Source organism: Bombina bombina, chromosome 6 (genome assembly GCF_027579735.1).
Source record: "Bombina bombina isolate aBomBom1 chromosome 6, aBomBom1.pri, whole genome shotgun sequence".
Lineage (NCBI taxonomy): Eukaryota > Metazoa > Chordata > Amphibia > Anura > Bombinatoridae > Bombina > Bombina bombina.
The window spans coordinates 1,006,260,964-1,006,277,228 of record NC_069504.1 but is presented as its reverse complement, the minus strand read 5'-3'; the positions used below and the strand labels follow the sequence as shown (position 1 = coordinate 1,006,277,228).

Genomic DNA, 16,265 nt, shown 5'->3' with positions numbered 1-16,265 from the left:
TTTATAAGCTAAGGGAAAGTAATCCAATTAAACAACTTATTATTTAAGGAATATTATCACCTAGTGAACGCTACTTAGCACAAATGCTAGACTTGTTCTATATCACTTGCAGTTTCAGCCCGCACATATTCACTTATTGTACTCAGATCCCCCATATATTAACCTTGCGATTATACCTTAAAGGGACACTGAACCAAAATTTTTTCTTTTTTAATTCAGATAGAGCATGCAATTTTAAGCAACTTTCTAACTTACTCCTATTATCAATTTCTCCAACATAGGTGTGTCCGGTCCACGGCGTCATCCTTACTTGTGGGATATTCTCTTCCCCAACAGGAAATGGCAAAGAGCCCAGCAAAGCTGGTCACATGATCCCTCCTAGGCTCCGCCTACCCCAGTCATTCTCTTTGCCGTTGTACAGGCAACATCTCCACGGAGATGGCTTAGAGTTTTTTAGTGTTTAACTGTAGTTTTTATTATTCAATCAAGAGTTTGTTATTTTAAAATAGTGCTGGTATGTACTATTTACTCTGAAACAGAAAAGAGATGAAGATTTCTGTTTGTAAGAGGAAAATGATTTTAGCAACCGTTACTAAAATCCATGGCTGTTCCACACAGGACTGTTGAGAGGAATTAACTTCAGTTGGGGGAACAGTGAGCAGTCTTTTGCTGCTTGAGGTATGACACATTCTAACAAGACGATGTAATGCTGGAAGCTGTCATTTTCCCTATGGGATCCGGTAAGCCATTTTTATTCAGATAGTAAATAAGGGCTTCACAAGGGCTTATTAAGACTGTAGACATTTTCTGGGCTAAATCGATTCATATATTACACATATTTAGCCTTGAGGAATCATTTAATCTGGGTATTTTGGTAAAATAATATCGGCAGGCACTGTTTTAGACACCTTATTCTTTAGGGGCTTTCCCTAATCATAGGCAGAGCCTCATTTTCGCGCCGGTATTGCGCACTTGTTTTTGAGAGGCATGACATGCAGTCGCATGTGTGAGGAGCTCTAATACATAGAAAAGACTTTCTGAAGGCGTCATTTGGTATCGTATTCCCCTTTGGGCTTGGTTGGGTCTCAGCAAAGCAGATACCAGGGACTGTAAAGGGGTTAAAGTTAAAAACGGCTCCGGTTCTGTTATTTTAAGGGTTAAAGCTTCCAAATTTGGTGTGCAATACTTTTAAGGCTTTAAGACACTGTGGTGAAATTTTGGTGAATTTTGAACAATTCCTTCATACTTTTTCGCAATTGCAGTAATAAAGTGTGTTCAGTTTAAAATTTAAAGTGACAGTAACGGTTTTATTTTAAAACGTTTTTTGTACTTTGTTATCAAGTTTATGCCTGTTTAACATGTCTGAACTACCAGATAGACTGTGTTCTGAATGTGGGGAAGCCAGGGTTCCTTCTCATTTAAATAAATGTGATTTATGTGACACTGAAAATGATGCCCAAGATGATTCCTCAAGTGAGGGGAGTAAGCATGGTACTGCATCATTCCCTCCTTCGTCTACACGAGTCTTGCCCACTCAGGAGGCCCCTAGTACATCTAGCGCGCCAATACTCCTTACTATGCAACAATTAACGGCTGTAATGGATAATTCTATCAAAAACATTTTAGCCAAAATGCCCACTTATCAGCGTAAGCGCGACTGCTCTGTTTTAGATACTGAAGAGCATGAGGACGCTGATGATAATGGTTCTGAAATGCCCCTACACCAGTCTGAGGGGGCCAGGGAGGTTTTGTCTGAGGGAGAAATTTCGGATTCAGGGAAAATTTCTCAACAAGCTGAACCCGATGTGATTACATTTAAATTTAAGTTGGAACATCTCCGCGCTCTGCTTAAGGAGGTATTATCCACTCTGGATGATTGTGAGAATTTGATCATCCCAGAGAAACTATGTAAAATGGACAAGTTCCTAGAGGTCCCGGGGCTCCCAGAAGCTTTTCCTATACCCAAGCGGGTGGCGGACATTGTAAATAAAGAATGGGAAAGGCCCGGTATACCTTTCGTCCCTCCCCCCATATTTAAAAAATTGTTTCCTATGGTCGACCCCAGAAAGGACTTATGGCAGACAGTCCCCAAGGTCGAGGGAGCGGTTTCTACTTTAAACAAACGCACCACTATACCCATAGAAGATAGTTGTGCTTTCAAAGATCCTATGGATAAAAAATTAGAAGGTTTGCTTAAAAAGATGTTTGTTCAGCAGGGTTACCTTCTACAACCAATTTCATGCATTGTCCCTGTCACTACAGCCGCGTGTTTCTGGTTCGATGAGCTAGTAAAGGCGATCGATAGTGATTCTCCTCCTTATGAGGAGATTATGGACAGAATCCGTGCTCTCAAATTGGCTAATTCTTTCACCCTAGACGCCACTTTGCAATTGGCTAGGTTAGCGGCGAAAAATTCTGGTTTTGCTATTGTGGCGCGCAGAGCGCTTTGGTTAAAATCTTGGTCAGCGGATGCGTCTTCCAAGAACAAATTGCTTAACATTCCTTTCAAGGGGAAAACGCTGTTTGGCCCTGACTTGAAAGAGATTATCTCTGATATCACTGGGGGCAAGGGCCACGCCCTTCCTCAGGATAGGTCTTTCAAGGCCAAAAATAAACCTAATTTTCGTCCCTTTCGCAGAAACGGACCAGCCCCAAGTGCTACGTCCTCTAAGCAAGAGGGTAATACTTCTCAAGCCAAGCCAGCCTGGAGACCAATGCAAGGCTGGAACAAAGGAAAGCAGGCCAAGAAACCTGCCACTGCTACCAAGACAGCATGAGATGTTGGCCCCCGATCCGGGACCGGATCTGGTGGGGGGCAGACTCTCTCTCTTCGCTCAGGCTTGGGCAAGAGATGTTCTGGATCCTTGGGCACTAGAAATAGTCTCCCAAGGTTATCTTCTGGAATTCAAGGGGCTTCCCCCAAGGGGGAGGTTCCACAGGTCTCAATTGTCTTCAGACCACATAAAAAGACAGGCATTCTTACATTGTGTAGAAGACCTGTTAAAAATGGGAGTGATTCATCCTGTTCCATTAGAAGAACAAGGGATGGGGTTCTACTCCAATCTGTTCGTAGTTCCCAAAAAAGAGGGAACATTCAGACCAATCTTAGATCTCAAGATCCTAAACAAGTTTCTCAAGGTTCCATCGTTCAAAATGGAAACCATTCGAACAATTCTTCCTTCCATCCAGGAAGGTCAATTCATGACCACGGTGGATTTAAAGGATGCGTATCTACATATTCCTATCCACAAGGAACATCATCGGTTCCTAAGGTTCGCATTCCTGGACAAGCATTTCCAGTTTGTGGCACTTCCGTTCGGATTAGCCACTGCTCCAAGGATTTTCACAAAGGTACTAGGGTCCCTTCTAGCGGTGCTAAGACCAAGGGGCATTGCAGTAGTACCTTACTTGGACGACATTCTGATTCAAGCGTCGTCCCTTCCTCAAGCAAAGGCTCACACGGACATTGTCCTGGCCTTTCTCAGATCTCACGGGTGGAAAGTGAACGTAGAAAAAAGTTCTCTATCTCCGTCAACAAGGGTTCCCTTCTTGGGAACAATAATAGACTCCTTAGAAATGAGGATTTTTCTGACAGAGGCCAGAAAATCAAAACTTCTAAACTCTTGTCAAAGACTTCATTCTGTTCCTCTTCCTTCCATAGCGCAGTGCATGGAAGTAATAGGTTTGATGGTAGCGGCAATGGACATAGTTCCTTTTGCGCGAATTCATCTAAGACCATTACAACTGTGCATGCTCAGTCAGTGGAATGGGGACTATACAGACTTGTCTCCGACGATACAAGTAGATCAGAGGACCAGAGATTCACTCCGTTGGTGGCTGTCCCTGGACAACCTGTCACAGGGGATGAGCTTCCGCAGACCAGAGTGGGTCATTGTCACGACCGACGCCAGCCTGGTGGGCTGGGGCGCGGTCTGGGGACCCCTGAAAGCTCAGGGTCTTTGGTCTCGGGAAGAATCTCTTCTCCCGATAAATATTCTGGAACTGAGAGCGATATTCAATGCTCTCAAGGCTTGGCCTCACCTAGCAAAGGCCAAGTTCATACGGTTTCAATCAGACAACATGACGACTGTTGCGTACATCAACCATCAGGGGGGAACAAGGAGTTCCCTGGCGATGGAAGAAGTGACCAAAATCATTCAATGGGCGGAGACTCACTCCTGCCACTTGTCTGCAATCCACATCCCAGGAGTGGAAAATTGGGAAGCGGATTTTCTGAGTCGTCAGACATTTCATCCGGGGGAGTGGGAACTCCATCCGGAAATCTTTGCCCAAATTACTCAATTGTGGGGCATTCCAGACATGGATCTGATGGCCTCTCGTCAGAACTTCAAGGTTCCTTGCTACGGGTCCAGATCCAGGGATCCCAAGGCGACTCTAGTGGATGCACTAGTAGCACCTTGGACCTTCAAACTAGCTTATGTATTCCCGCCGTTTCCTCTCATCCCCAGGCTGGTAGCCAGGATCAATCAGGAGAGGGCATCGGTGATCTTGATAGCTCCTGCGTGGCCACGCAGGACTTGGTATGCAGACCTGGTGAATATGTCATCGGCTCCACCATGGAAGCTACCTTTGAGACGAGACCTTCTTGTTCAAGGTCCGTTCGAACACCCGAATCTGGTCTCACTCCAACTGACTGCTTGGAGATTGAACGCTTGATCTTATCAAAGCGAGGGTTCTCAGATTCTGTCATTGATACTCTTGTTCAGGCCAGAAAGCCTGTAACTAGAAAAATTTACCACAAAATATGGAAAAAATATATCTGTTGGTGTGAATCTAAAGGATTCCCTTGGGACAAGGTAAAAATTCCTAAGATTCTATCCTTTCTTCAAGAAGGTTTGGAGAAAGGATTATCTGCAAGTTCCTTGAAGGGACAGATTTCTGCCTTGTCTGTGTTACTTCACAAAAAGCTGGCAGCTGTGCCAGATGTTCAAGCCTTTGTTCAGGCTCTGGTTAGAATCAAGCCTGTTTACAAACCTTTGACTCCTCCTTGGAGTCTCAATTTAGTTCTTTCCGTTCTTCAGGGGGTTCCGTTTGAACCCTTACATTCCGTTGATATCAAGTTATTATCTTGGAAAGTTTTGTTTTTGGTTGCAATTTCTTCTGCTAGAAGAGTTTCAGAATTATCTGCTCTGCAGTGTTCTCCTCCTTATCTGGTGTTCCATGCAGATAAGGTGGTTTTACGTACTAAACCTGGTTTTCTTCCGAAAGTTGTTTCTAACAAAAACATTAACCAAGAGATAGTCGTGCCTTCTTTGTGTCCGAATCCAGTTTCAAAGAAGGAACGTTTGTTGCACAATTTGGATGTTGTTCGTGCTCTAAAATTCTATTTAGATGCTACAAAGGATTTTAGACAAACATCTTCCTTGTTTGTTGTTTATTCTGGTAAAAGGAGAGGTCAAAAAGCAACTTCTACCTCTCTCTCTTTTTGGATTAAAAGCATCATCAGATTGGCTTATGAGACTGCCGGACGGCAGCCTCCTGAAAGAATCACAGCTCATTCCACTAGGGCTGTGGCTTCCACATGGGCCTTCAAGAACGAGGCTTCTGTTGATCAGATATGTAAGGCAGCGACTTGGTCTTCACTGCACACTTTTACTAAATTTTACAAATTTGATACTTTTGCTTCTTCTGAGGCTATTTTTGGGAGAAAGGTTTTGCAAGCCGTGGTGCCTTCCATCTAGGTGACCTGATTTGCTCCCTCCCTTCATCCGTGTCCTAAAGCTTTGGTATTGGTTCCCACAAGTAAGGATGACGCCGTGGACCGGACACACCTATGTTGGAGAAAACAGAATTTATGTTTACCTGATAAATTACTTTCTCCAACGGTGTGTCCGGTCCACGGCCCGCCCTGGTTTTTTAATCAGGTCTGATAATTTATTTTCTTTAACTACAGTCACCACGGTATCATATGATTTCTCCTATGCAAATATTCCTCCTTAACGTCGGTCGAATGACTGGGGTAGGCGGAGCCTAGGAGGGATCATGTGACCAGCTTTGCTGGGCTCTTTGCCATTTCCTGTTGGGGAAGAGAATATCCCACAAGTAAGGATGACGCCGTGGACCGGACACACCGTTGGAGAAAGTAATTTATCAGGTAAACATAAATTCTGTTTTTTCTTCGTTCTCTTGCTATCATTTGAAAAAGAAGGCATCTAAGCTTTTTTTTGGTTTCAGTACTCTGGACAGCACTTTTTTATTGGTGGATGAATGTATCCACCAATCAGCAAGGACAACCCAGGTTGTTCACCAAAAATGGGCTGGCATCTAAACTTACATTCTTGCATTTTAAATAAAGATACCAAGAGAATGAAGAAAATTTGATAATAGGAGTAAATTAGAAAGTTGCTTAAAATGTCATGCTCAATCTGAATCACGAAAGAAAATTTTTGGGTACAGTGTCCCTTTAAAGAGAATGTAAATTTTGATGCTAAAGTGCCCGGTTTTTAAAAATTTGATTAAAAAATTTAAAAAACCCTTAATGACAACTGACGTACCAGGTACGTCATGCATTAACAAGCAGTTAATGACAATAGACGTACCTGGTACATCAGTTGTCTAACAGAGTGCTGGAAGCGATTGCGATTGCTTCCAGCAGCTCTGAGGGTATTGCAGTAATGCCTCGATATGGAGGCATCCTGCAATACCCCTTTGCAAGCCTCCAATGCAGAGAGAGCCGCTCTGTGGCCCTCTCTGCACCGGAGCGTCGTTGGTGGGTGGGAGCGAAACAGGGAGGCGGGTGGGCGGCCTGCAATGGGTGTGTGATCTTGTGGAGGGGGCGGGATCGGAGGCGGGAGTGCCCGGGGGCGCACACGGGCACGTGCACGGGGGGCGGCGGGCGGGCGCATGCACGGGGCGGGAGCGAGTGGGAACCGCTACACTACAGAAACATTAAATAATAAATTGGGAGAAAAGAAGGGGAATTTTAATTTAAGAAGCAATCGAAGGGTTCTGGGAGGGGTAGCTACACTACAGAAAAGGGCAAAAAAATAAAGCATAATTTTTTTTTTTACTAAACTGGGTACTGGCAAGATGGCGCCCATTAGGCTAGAGGGGGAGGGTTAGAGAACTGTTTGATGGGGGATCCGTGAGATTGGGGGCTAAGGGGGGATTCTACACAGCAGCATATGTAAATATGCTTTAAAAATATATACCTTTTATTTTAGTACTGGCAGACTTTCTGCCAGTACTTAAGATGGCGGGAACAATTGTGGGGTGGGGGAGGCAAGAGAGCTGTTTGGGAGGGATCAGGGGGTCTGATGTTTCAGGTGGGAGGCTGATCTCTACACTAAAGCTAAAATTAACCCTGCAAACTCCTTACAAGCTACCTAATTAACCCCTTTACTGCTAGCCATAATACACGTGTGATGCGCAGTGGCATTTAGCGGCCTTCTAATTATCAAAAAGCAACACCAAAGCCATATATGTCTGCTATTTCTGAACAAAGGGGATCCCAGAGAAGCATTTACAACCATTTGTGCCATAATTGCACAAGCTTTTTGTAAATAATTTCAGTGAGAAACCTAAATTTTGTGAAAAAGGAAACAATTTATTTTTATTTGATCGCATTTGGCGGTGAAATGGTGGCATGAAATATACCAAAATGGGCCTAGATCAATACTTTGGGTTGTCTACTACACTACACTAAAGCTAAAATTAACCCTACACATTCCCTACAAGCTCCCTAATTAACCCCTGCACTGCTGGGCATAATACACGTGTGGTGCACAGCGGCATTTAGCAGCCTTCTAATTACCAAAAAGCAAGGCCAAAGCCATATATGTCTGCTATTTCTGAACAAAGGGGATCCCAGAGAAGCATTTACAACCAGTTGTGCCATAATTGCACAAGCTGTTTGTAAATGATTTCAGTAAGACACCTAAAATTGGGAAAAATGTAAAGTTTTTTTATTATTATTTGAACGTATTTGGCGGTGAAATGGTGGCATTAAATATACCAAAATGGGCCTAGATCAATACTTTGGGTTGTTTACTACACTAAAGCTAAAATTACCCCAATAAGCTCCCTACATGCTCCCTAATTAACCCCCTCACTGCTGGGCATAATACACGTATGTGTGCAGTGGCATTTAGCGGCCTTCTAATTATCAAAAAGCAACGCCAAAGCCATATATGTCTGCTATTTCTGAACAAAGGGGATCCCAGAGAAGCATTTACAGCCATTTATGTTAAGTTTGTGAAAAAATTTGTGAAAAAGTGAATGATTTTTTGTATTTGATCGCATTTGGCGGTGAAATGGTGGCATGAAATATACCCAAATGGGCCTAGATCAATACTTTGGGATGTCTTCTAAAAAAAAATATATACATGTCAAGGGATATTCAGGGATTCCTGAAAGATATCAGTGTCCCAATGTAACTAGCGCTAATTTTGAAAAAAAGTGGTTTGGAAATAGCAAAGTGCTACTTGTACTTATTGCCCTATAACTTGCACAAAAAGCAAAGAACATGTAAACATTGGGTATTTCTAAACTCAGGACAAAATTTAGAAACTATTTAGCATGGGTATTTTTTGGTGGTTGCAGATGTGTAACAGATTTTGGGGCTAAAAGTTAGAAAAAGTGTTTTTTTTTCCATTTTTCCTCATATTTTATAATTTTTTTTATAGTAAATTATAAGATATGATGAAAATAATGGTATCTTTAGAAAGTCCATTTAATGGCGAGAAAAACGGTATATAATATGTGTGGGTACCGTAAATGAGTAAGAGGAATATTACAGCTAAACACAAATACAGCAAAAATGTAAAAATAGCCTTTGCCCAAACGGACAGAAAATGGAAAAGTGCTGTTGTCATTAAGGGGTTAATTCATCAAAATTTACATTTCACTCCTGTTGTGAAAAAAAAACTTAGCTTTTAATCTTCACAGCAGCTCCAGCTTCCTCCACCCGTTGCAAAGCCTCTTCCTGGGTCTAAAATGAGGAATCCGGCTTCCTCCAATCACGGCGTTGAATCAGACACTGATTCCCCCGGGGGGAAGCTGTGATTGGGGGATGACCTATCCATCATTTCTGACATCAGAAATGGCTTGCAACGACCTGAGGAAGCTGGAGCTGCTGTCAAGTTTAAAATGTAAGTTTTTTTCACAACAAGTGAAATGTAAATTTTGATGAATTAAAGTGCCCCTGTTTTTAACCGAATTTTTAAAAACCGGGCACTTTAGCATCAAAATTTACATTCACTTTAACAATGGCACCTAAACATTCTTGAACACAAACGGAGAAATAATAAACCAGTTGCTTCATGTCAAGTGGATAATTCATTTCACCTGTTCATATATGTGAAATTGCCACCTTAGTTGCAACTTTGTATTCAAATTAAGATCGTTATGTTGCAGTGTTAATTTGGTATTTAACTTAGTATGGGAACAATAGCAGCCTAAACAGTGGAACACACAACAGGGCAGAGTATTTTACCTTTATACTTATCCATTACTCCTTGTTATTTTACTCACAAGGAAATCCTTTGTATATCCAAACCTAGATATAAATCAAAATTTGGCTTTCGATATTGTTTCCCCACACTGGTACTTATATTGTAATTAGTATCGGTTGCACATTAGGGGATGTCAATTATTTGGGGATTTAGTAACATCTACTCCTACCTTGCACCAATACCACCACGTTGTGTTTTTAATTATTTTTTATTTGATCATTTATTAAAAGTTAAGTTTAAAACTTCTTCTTTTGTGGAATGACAATATTTTATATGTACAGTGTTGTAGAGTGATAATTATGTACATACTTTTCCAATGTTGTCATTGGGTTTTTTGTAAAATATATTCTTACCTATAGGAAACAGATGAAACATGATTTACAAGAAAGGCCCTTGGATTCCCATAAATACATTGACCTAACTTATAATAAATCATGTGTGTGTGCCCTGGTCTAGCTTTGGACTGAAATAATATAACCTTTTAAAGGGACACAAGTCAAAATAAACTTTAATGATTCAGAAAGTGCATGCAGTTTTAAGACACTTTCCAATTTACTTCCATTATCAAATTTTGCAAAGCCTTTTTATATTCACACTTTCTGGAGAACAGGATCCTACTGAGCATGTGCACAAGCTCACAGGGTATACGTATATTTGTCACATGATACAGGGTGCTGGAAAATGGAAAAATAAAATATCAGAAAAAAATCTACTGCTTATTTGAAATTCAGAGTAAGTGCTATTGCATTGTCTCTGTATTATGCACTTGTTCATTGTGCAACTCTACTGCATCGAGTGGCCCTTTAATTATCCCTAATTGACTACTGAAACACCCACTTATGGGATGGCACCCGAAAGACTGGATACTCTATATACTCCTTCTTAAATGCTACCTTCACCAAAAATCGCCGTTTACAAGTGCAAAAATATTTCCTCAAAGTGAAAGAAGGGTGTTTACAGCTTAGAGTAACCTTCAGCGATTTAATATGACAACATTAGAATTAATCATAAATTCACAATATGTAAAAATATATTCAAAAATTTCAAGTTTTTATTTATTTCTATTCTTGCATAAAAATATATATAAAAAAACTACCTATTTTTTTTTTTAATTTTTAACATGTCCCCAGTTCAAGGGGCATCTCTCTTTAAAACTTTATGCTGCAGCAACTAAAAATCCATTGGATCCACATATAGGGTTTATAGTTCCTATAAAGGGCTCAATTACTAGTGGATCGCAAATTTGCGCTTTTGCAAGCGCAATATTTGCACTCCACTCGTAGCTTGCGGTAGCAATAACCAGCCACTTGTAATGGCTGTTTTTTTATTGTGCACCCGTAAACTGTCCAAGAGGCGGCCTTCAATGACTTAGAAATTAGCATATGAACCTACCTAGGTTTAGCTTTCAACAAAGAATACCAAGATAACAAAGCAAATTTGATGATAAAAGTAAATTGAAAAGTTACTTAAAATTGCATGTCCAATCTGAATCATGAAAGTTTAAAGGGACACTGAACCCAAATTTTTTCTTTCGTGATTCAGATAGAGCATGAAATTTTAAGCAACTTTCTAATTTACTCCTACTATCAAATTTTCTTAATTCTCTTGGTATCTTTATTTGAAATGCAAGAATGTAAGTTTAGACGCCGGGCCATTTTTGGTGAACAACCTGGGTTGTTCTTGCTGATTGGTGGATAAATTCATCCTCCAATAAAAAAGTGCTGTCCAGAGGACTGAACCAAAAAAAGAAGCTTAGATACCTTCTTTTTCAAATAAAGATAGCAAGTGAACAAAGAAAAAATGATAATAGGAGTAAATTAGAAAGTTGCTCAAAATTGCATGCTCTATCTGAATCACAAAATAAAAAAATTGGGTTCAGTGTCCCTTTAATTTTGACTAGACTGTCCCTTCAAACATTTTATGTTACAATCTCAGGGTGTTTACTGCACTCATGTGATCTTTAAAATCACAAGGAACAGCATTGCACTTCTGGCAGCTAGCTAAACACATCTAGTTAGCCAATCACAAGAGACAAATATGTGCAGGCACCAATCAGCAGATAGCCCCCACTTGTATAAGATATGTGTGTATTATTATTCAACAAGGGATACAAAGCGAATGAAGCACATTTGGAAATGGATGTGAATTTAAAAGTGTCTTTAAAATACATGCTCTATCTGCATCATGCAAGTTTAATTTTGACTTTCCTGTCCTTTTAAGTGGAAGATCCACTGTTGTGACCGTTCAGCCTGCTTGGAATAATACTTCCTAAGCATAGTTTATAGGGGATGTGGTCTGAAAAACACAGCCATAAAGTGAGCAGTATGACAATTCTAGGAGATAGGTCCTGATTTTAAATTAACATGAATTTGTCAGACTCTGAGATAAGCAGATTATTTAAATTTTGCATTGTAAAAATCCAGGCAAAAAGTATTAATGTACCAGAAAATATCCAAGAGATTAATCATCTGGCTGTGTGTGTAAACCTTAAAAATTAGACAAAAAAAGAAAATTGTAGAGGAGACACATTCAGGACAATTAAATGAGATCTAATTATTTCTTTATTTCTGCTTGGAAAGCTAGCTTACCTTTCATCTGTACTTTTTTGATGGTCTATAAATGTATTATCAGTATTCTGCTTTGATTTCATTGTAAATGGTCATTGTTTTTAGGCTGTGATGAATTGCGTGAGCATCTCACCCCAGAAAATAAACAAAGCATCGCTGCATGTGAAAGCCTGCAGGCATTCCTTGCCTACATAAAACTGTATGAGATGTGGTGGGACCAGAATGGAAGGTCCCCAGTGCAAGCAAATGCAGACACAGAGCAAGAAATGGACACGTCACAGGATGAAGTTGAGAACATGCAGGAAACGACGCAACCTGAGACCACAGGGTGGTTGAATGACTGCAAGGTGCTCTTGTCGGAAGTGCATGCGGCCTTTCAGAGTGCGCAAAGAGAGATCGCTGAGGTTCAGAGAGCGCTGAGAGAGATGATACAGCAGCATCAGAAGAACAGGCACACTGATGAAAACTCCTTTGAATTAGACCAAGAACTAGAGGAATCTACATCACCTCCTCAGGAAAAAGCCAACAGTCCAAGCCCAGTGTAAGCAGTGGTTCTTGGAATGTCTGTCTCTACATACTGAGGGTCTAGTGTTGTTTATATTGTGTTTAATTCTAATAATCACACGGTTTACTAATGTGTTTTTATACAGTGATACTACTGCACCTGCTCCACTTTCTCTGACTGAGCTTGTGAAGAAGTTATCAACTGCAAACCATAAACTTGCAGAATTCCCTGAATATTTTAAGGTAAGAATATTTGTTCATCTAAAGCTAAAAATGCCTTTCTAACTGGGGTAAGAGAGGTGAATCTGTTCACGTGTACATTGTTTCCAGCATTATTGGTCAAATCTTTTAGACTGAATGACTTTTGCTTAGTCAACTATTACTTGTTGGGAATTATGCAAATGGGTAGCTGTTGAGAATGCTAAGTGTAATACTATGAAAGGGCCATAAAAGTAAACAAATTATATGCTCTGTCATTACCATCCAGTCTACACTACTAACTGTGTAACCCCTGCAGTAGAAGTGCTGCATGTAATCTTTCCACTATTATGGCCCTTTAGGTGTTTCTGAGTTAGCAGATATCTCTCCAGAAGTCTTCAGGACATCACCTCTTCCTACGCATACGTTTCCCATTCCTAGCAGCATTGGTTTGCTTGTTACCAAATGTAGCTATTATAGTCAGGAGAGCCATTAGGTTGTGCCATAGGAGGCAGACACTGCCTGTATTCACCATTGCACAAGCAGCCGTTCATGTAATGCCACCCCTGCTTTTGCTCAAGCAATTGTGCAAGATGAAGGCTTGAGGGATTTTCATGATGTTTGAACTTATGGCTCGTGTGCCAACAGAGAGGTCTCTGTGTGCCTGTTGTGGCACACGGGCCATAGGTTTACAATCTCTGACCTAGGTTCTTCTAAAGTAAAATGAGTGACCCTTCACCTCAAGGGAACATTGACTGCTTAATAAATGTACCCATAAGGTCCGCAAATGTGTTGGAAGATTCTTTCAGAACAGAAGTAGTGTTGTCTCTTTATCATTACGTTGCATGTGATTTGGGTTGGAGTGGAAAGAAAGTCCTGGAGACATGCACACCATAAAACAGAAGAGAAGTGGTGTCTGGCTTATCATTTTGTATTGGTACAACATAAAGCTGTATAAGCTGGTGCTCTAAGAATACCTAGCTAATGCTTCACATGCAGAGAAAAATGCTGACACTAACTGATAACGTTTACTAGAAGCATTTTTGCTAATACATTTATATTGTAAATATCTTTCTATCCAAAGATGTAATTCATCTATGTGCATTTTAATTGTGATCGGAATGCCCCTCTAATATCCCTTTCAAGTAAAAAAAAATACAAAGATAGGTTAATGCTAGTGTCCTTATTACAAATATACTAAAGAACGAACTGCACCTTAGCTGTCTTCTATGCTCTCTCCTCTTGCATTACTAGTTTTAATCAGATCTTTTATGTCTTTGCTATTTCAGGTGTTGCCATTTCCTGAGGTTTTAGAGAGTTGTTTGGTGCTACTTCATCTCCCCACTCCTCAGCTCTCCGCTGAGATACGGATACAAGCCCTGACACTGCTGCAGACTCATAGTGCTGGATCACCTGACCACCAAAAAGCAGCTAGGAAGTTCCTCTCTCCAGCTGTATGACTTGCCTACAGCCATCCTTAAAAACCACATGCATTACTGCTTCCAGCTCTGCAATAACAACGTCTTTGATACAGATGCCTATCAGCTGCCTTTGCTTCCACTGGAAGCTGCAATTCACCATAGAGCTTAAACACCTGTTCATACTTGAGCACATCCCATATATGATATAAAAACGCTGGGTTTCCTCTTTTTTTTTTTTCTTTTCTTTTTTACAATTGTTCTTTGTTTAAAAACAAACTCCTAGAATGTTTTATTACAGCCAAATAAAATATGACCCCCTCCGATGTCCACTATATAGCAATTCATGCATGGGCATTATTCTGCAAAGCAGAACAATTATTATTTAATTTATAATACAGCATAGTCCAAGAATATCTCTTCTTTATCAAGTCATAATTCTGTTCTGAACAGAAAAAAATGCAAGTTTGTGTAAAATGCTTAGCCAGAATTCACCATGATGCTGCTGTGTTTTAAAATTGATAAGGAAAGGGCAAATCAGTTTTAAATACAAACTGAATGGTAAGTGAGTGCATTATTGGTTGACAATAAAAGTCCTCAGGACAATTTGAGGGCAGTTACAAGAAAGTATTGTATAGCTTAAGGGTACCAAATATCTACCATTGGTTTGTTTTTGTTCTTAACCCACCCACAATTGATATTGGAAAATGGATTATTCAGATGTATAACATTGACCTAGGTATTGGCATTATGGAAAGGCAGACCCTTAATAGCAGTATGATGCCTGTGAGTGCAAGGGAGTAAGTCTGCCTTCAAAATTCACAGGTCACAATATATCATTGATAACTAAACTAGTTGCAAGGTCAAATGACAAATCTCTTTGAGAGTAACCAATGAGTTGCAAAAGATTTAAATGTAACATGTTATTAATAGGACATAAAAATCAATGCTTTGTTCAGAGGCTGCTTAGCTGCTGATTGGTTGTTACTCTTGTGTGCAGGCTTGATTAACATACAAGCCAGGGAATATTATGTATGCAGCAACTGACACCTGACTTGGATTTGAGGTCTGCACTAAACTCATGCTCAATCTGTCAGTCTTAGATTTAAAATAGGCTAGAGAATCACTTTCTAACGTGCTTTATACTGTAAAGTGTATTCAAACAGCATGCTGGACCTTTACAGCTTCAGTGTACTGCGATTTTTATGTCCCTTTAAGAACATACTGTGCAATTAATACCTGGACTAGTATGTCCCAAGAAAAGCACTTTGTTGCACAGTTGTATATACTGTAAGGTATATCTGTAAAATGCAGTAATTTAATTTTGTTATGAACATTTTTGTATATACAAGTGACCTAAATGCATTTTCTTTATTGCTTTCTTATAAACTGTAAGACACTGTAGATTTAATTGTAGAAAAGAATAAGTGGAGAATTTGTACAGCCTGAATTAAGAGCTGCTTTACAGCCATTCCATACAATTCATATATTTAAAAAAACATAAAGTTCAAGTTAAGAATGGCACTGTGAATGTTCCACTAATTTTTGATTTTCAAAATAAATACATGAAAATAGATATTTGTGGTTTGTTATGTGCAAAATATATTGATCCTCCGCAAATTACAGCTGGCAAAGGGAAGTATGATGGAAAGAAAATAAGATGGCTCCTATATTTGACGCCAGCTAAAATGAGGTATGTAGATACCAGTGGTATGTGGCCTGTTTTCATAATCTGGAAAATGAGTTTATATGAGTACATTAGTTAGAACGAGACAGTTTTAGGCATCAGTCTATGTGACTTTATTTTAAAGGGACAGTTTTACTCCAAACTTTTTATTGTTTAAAAAGATAAATAACGCATTTGCCACCCATTCCCCAGCTTTGCAAAACCAACATTGTTGTATTAATATACTTTATAACATTTAAACCTTTACATTTCTTCCTATTTCTACCCCACTACAGACAACCTCTTATCACATGCTTTTTTTTTAGCTTTTGACAGCAAGACACTGCTTATTCATGTGTACCATATAGATAACATTGTGCTCCCTCCCTTGGAGCTATACAGGAACCAGCACTAACTGACTACAATGCAAGTCTGTAAA

At 39.9% G+C, this 16,265-nt stretch overlaps 1 protein-coding gene across 1 annotated transcript in view; it reads left to right on the top strand.

Moving 5' to 3' along the window:
• GEMIN5 (gem nuclear organelle associated protein 5) overlaps positions 1-15,734 on the top strand; it is a 212,199-nt gene extending 196,465 nt beyond the window's left edge. The window contains exons 27-29 of the mRNA XM_053718712.1: positions 12,146-12,581; positions 12,691-12,787; positions 14,032-15,734. Coding sequence (XP_053574687.1) covers positions 12,146-12,581; positions 12,691-12,787; positions 14,032-14,202 — 704 coding nt within the window. The 3' untranslated portion in view covers positions 14,203-15,734. The remainder of the gene's footprint in view (positions 1-12,145; positions 12,582-12,690; positions 12,788-14,031) is intronic.
• Positions 15,735-16,265: the final 531 nt, after the last annotated feature.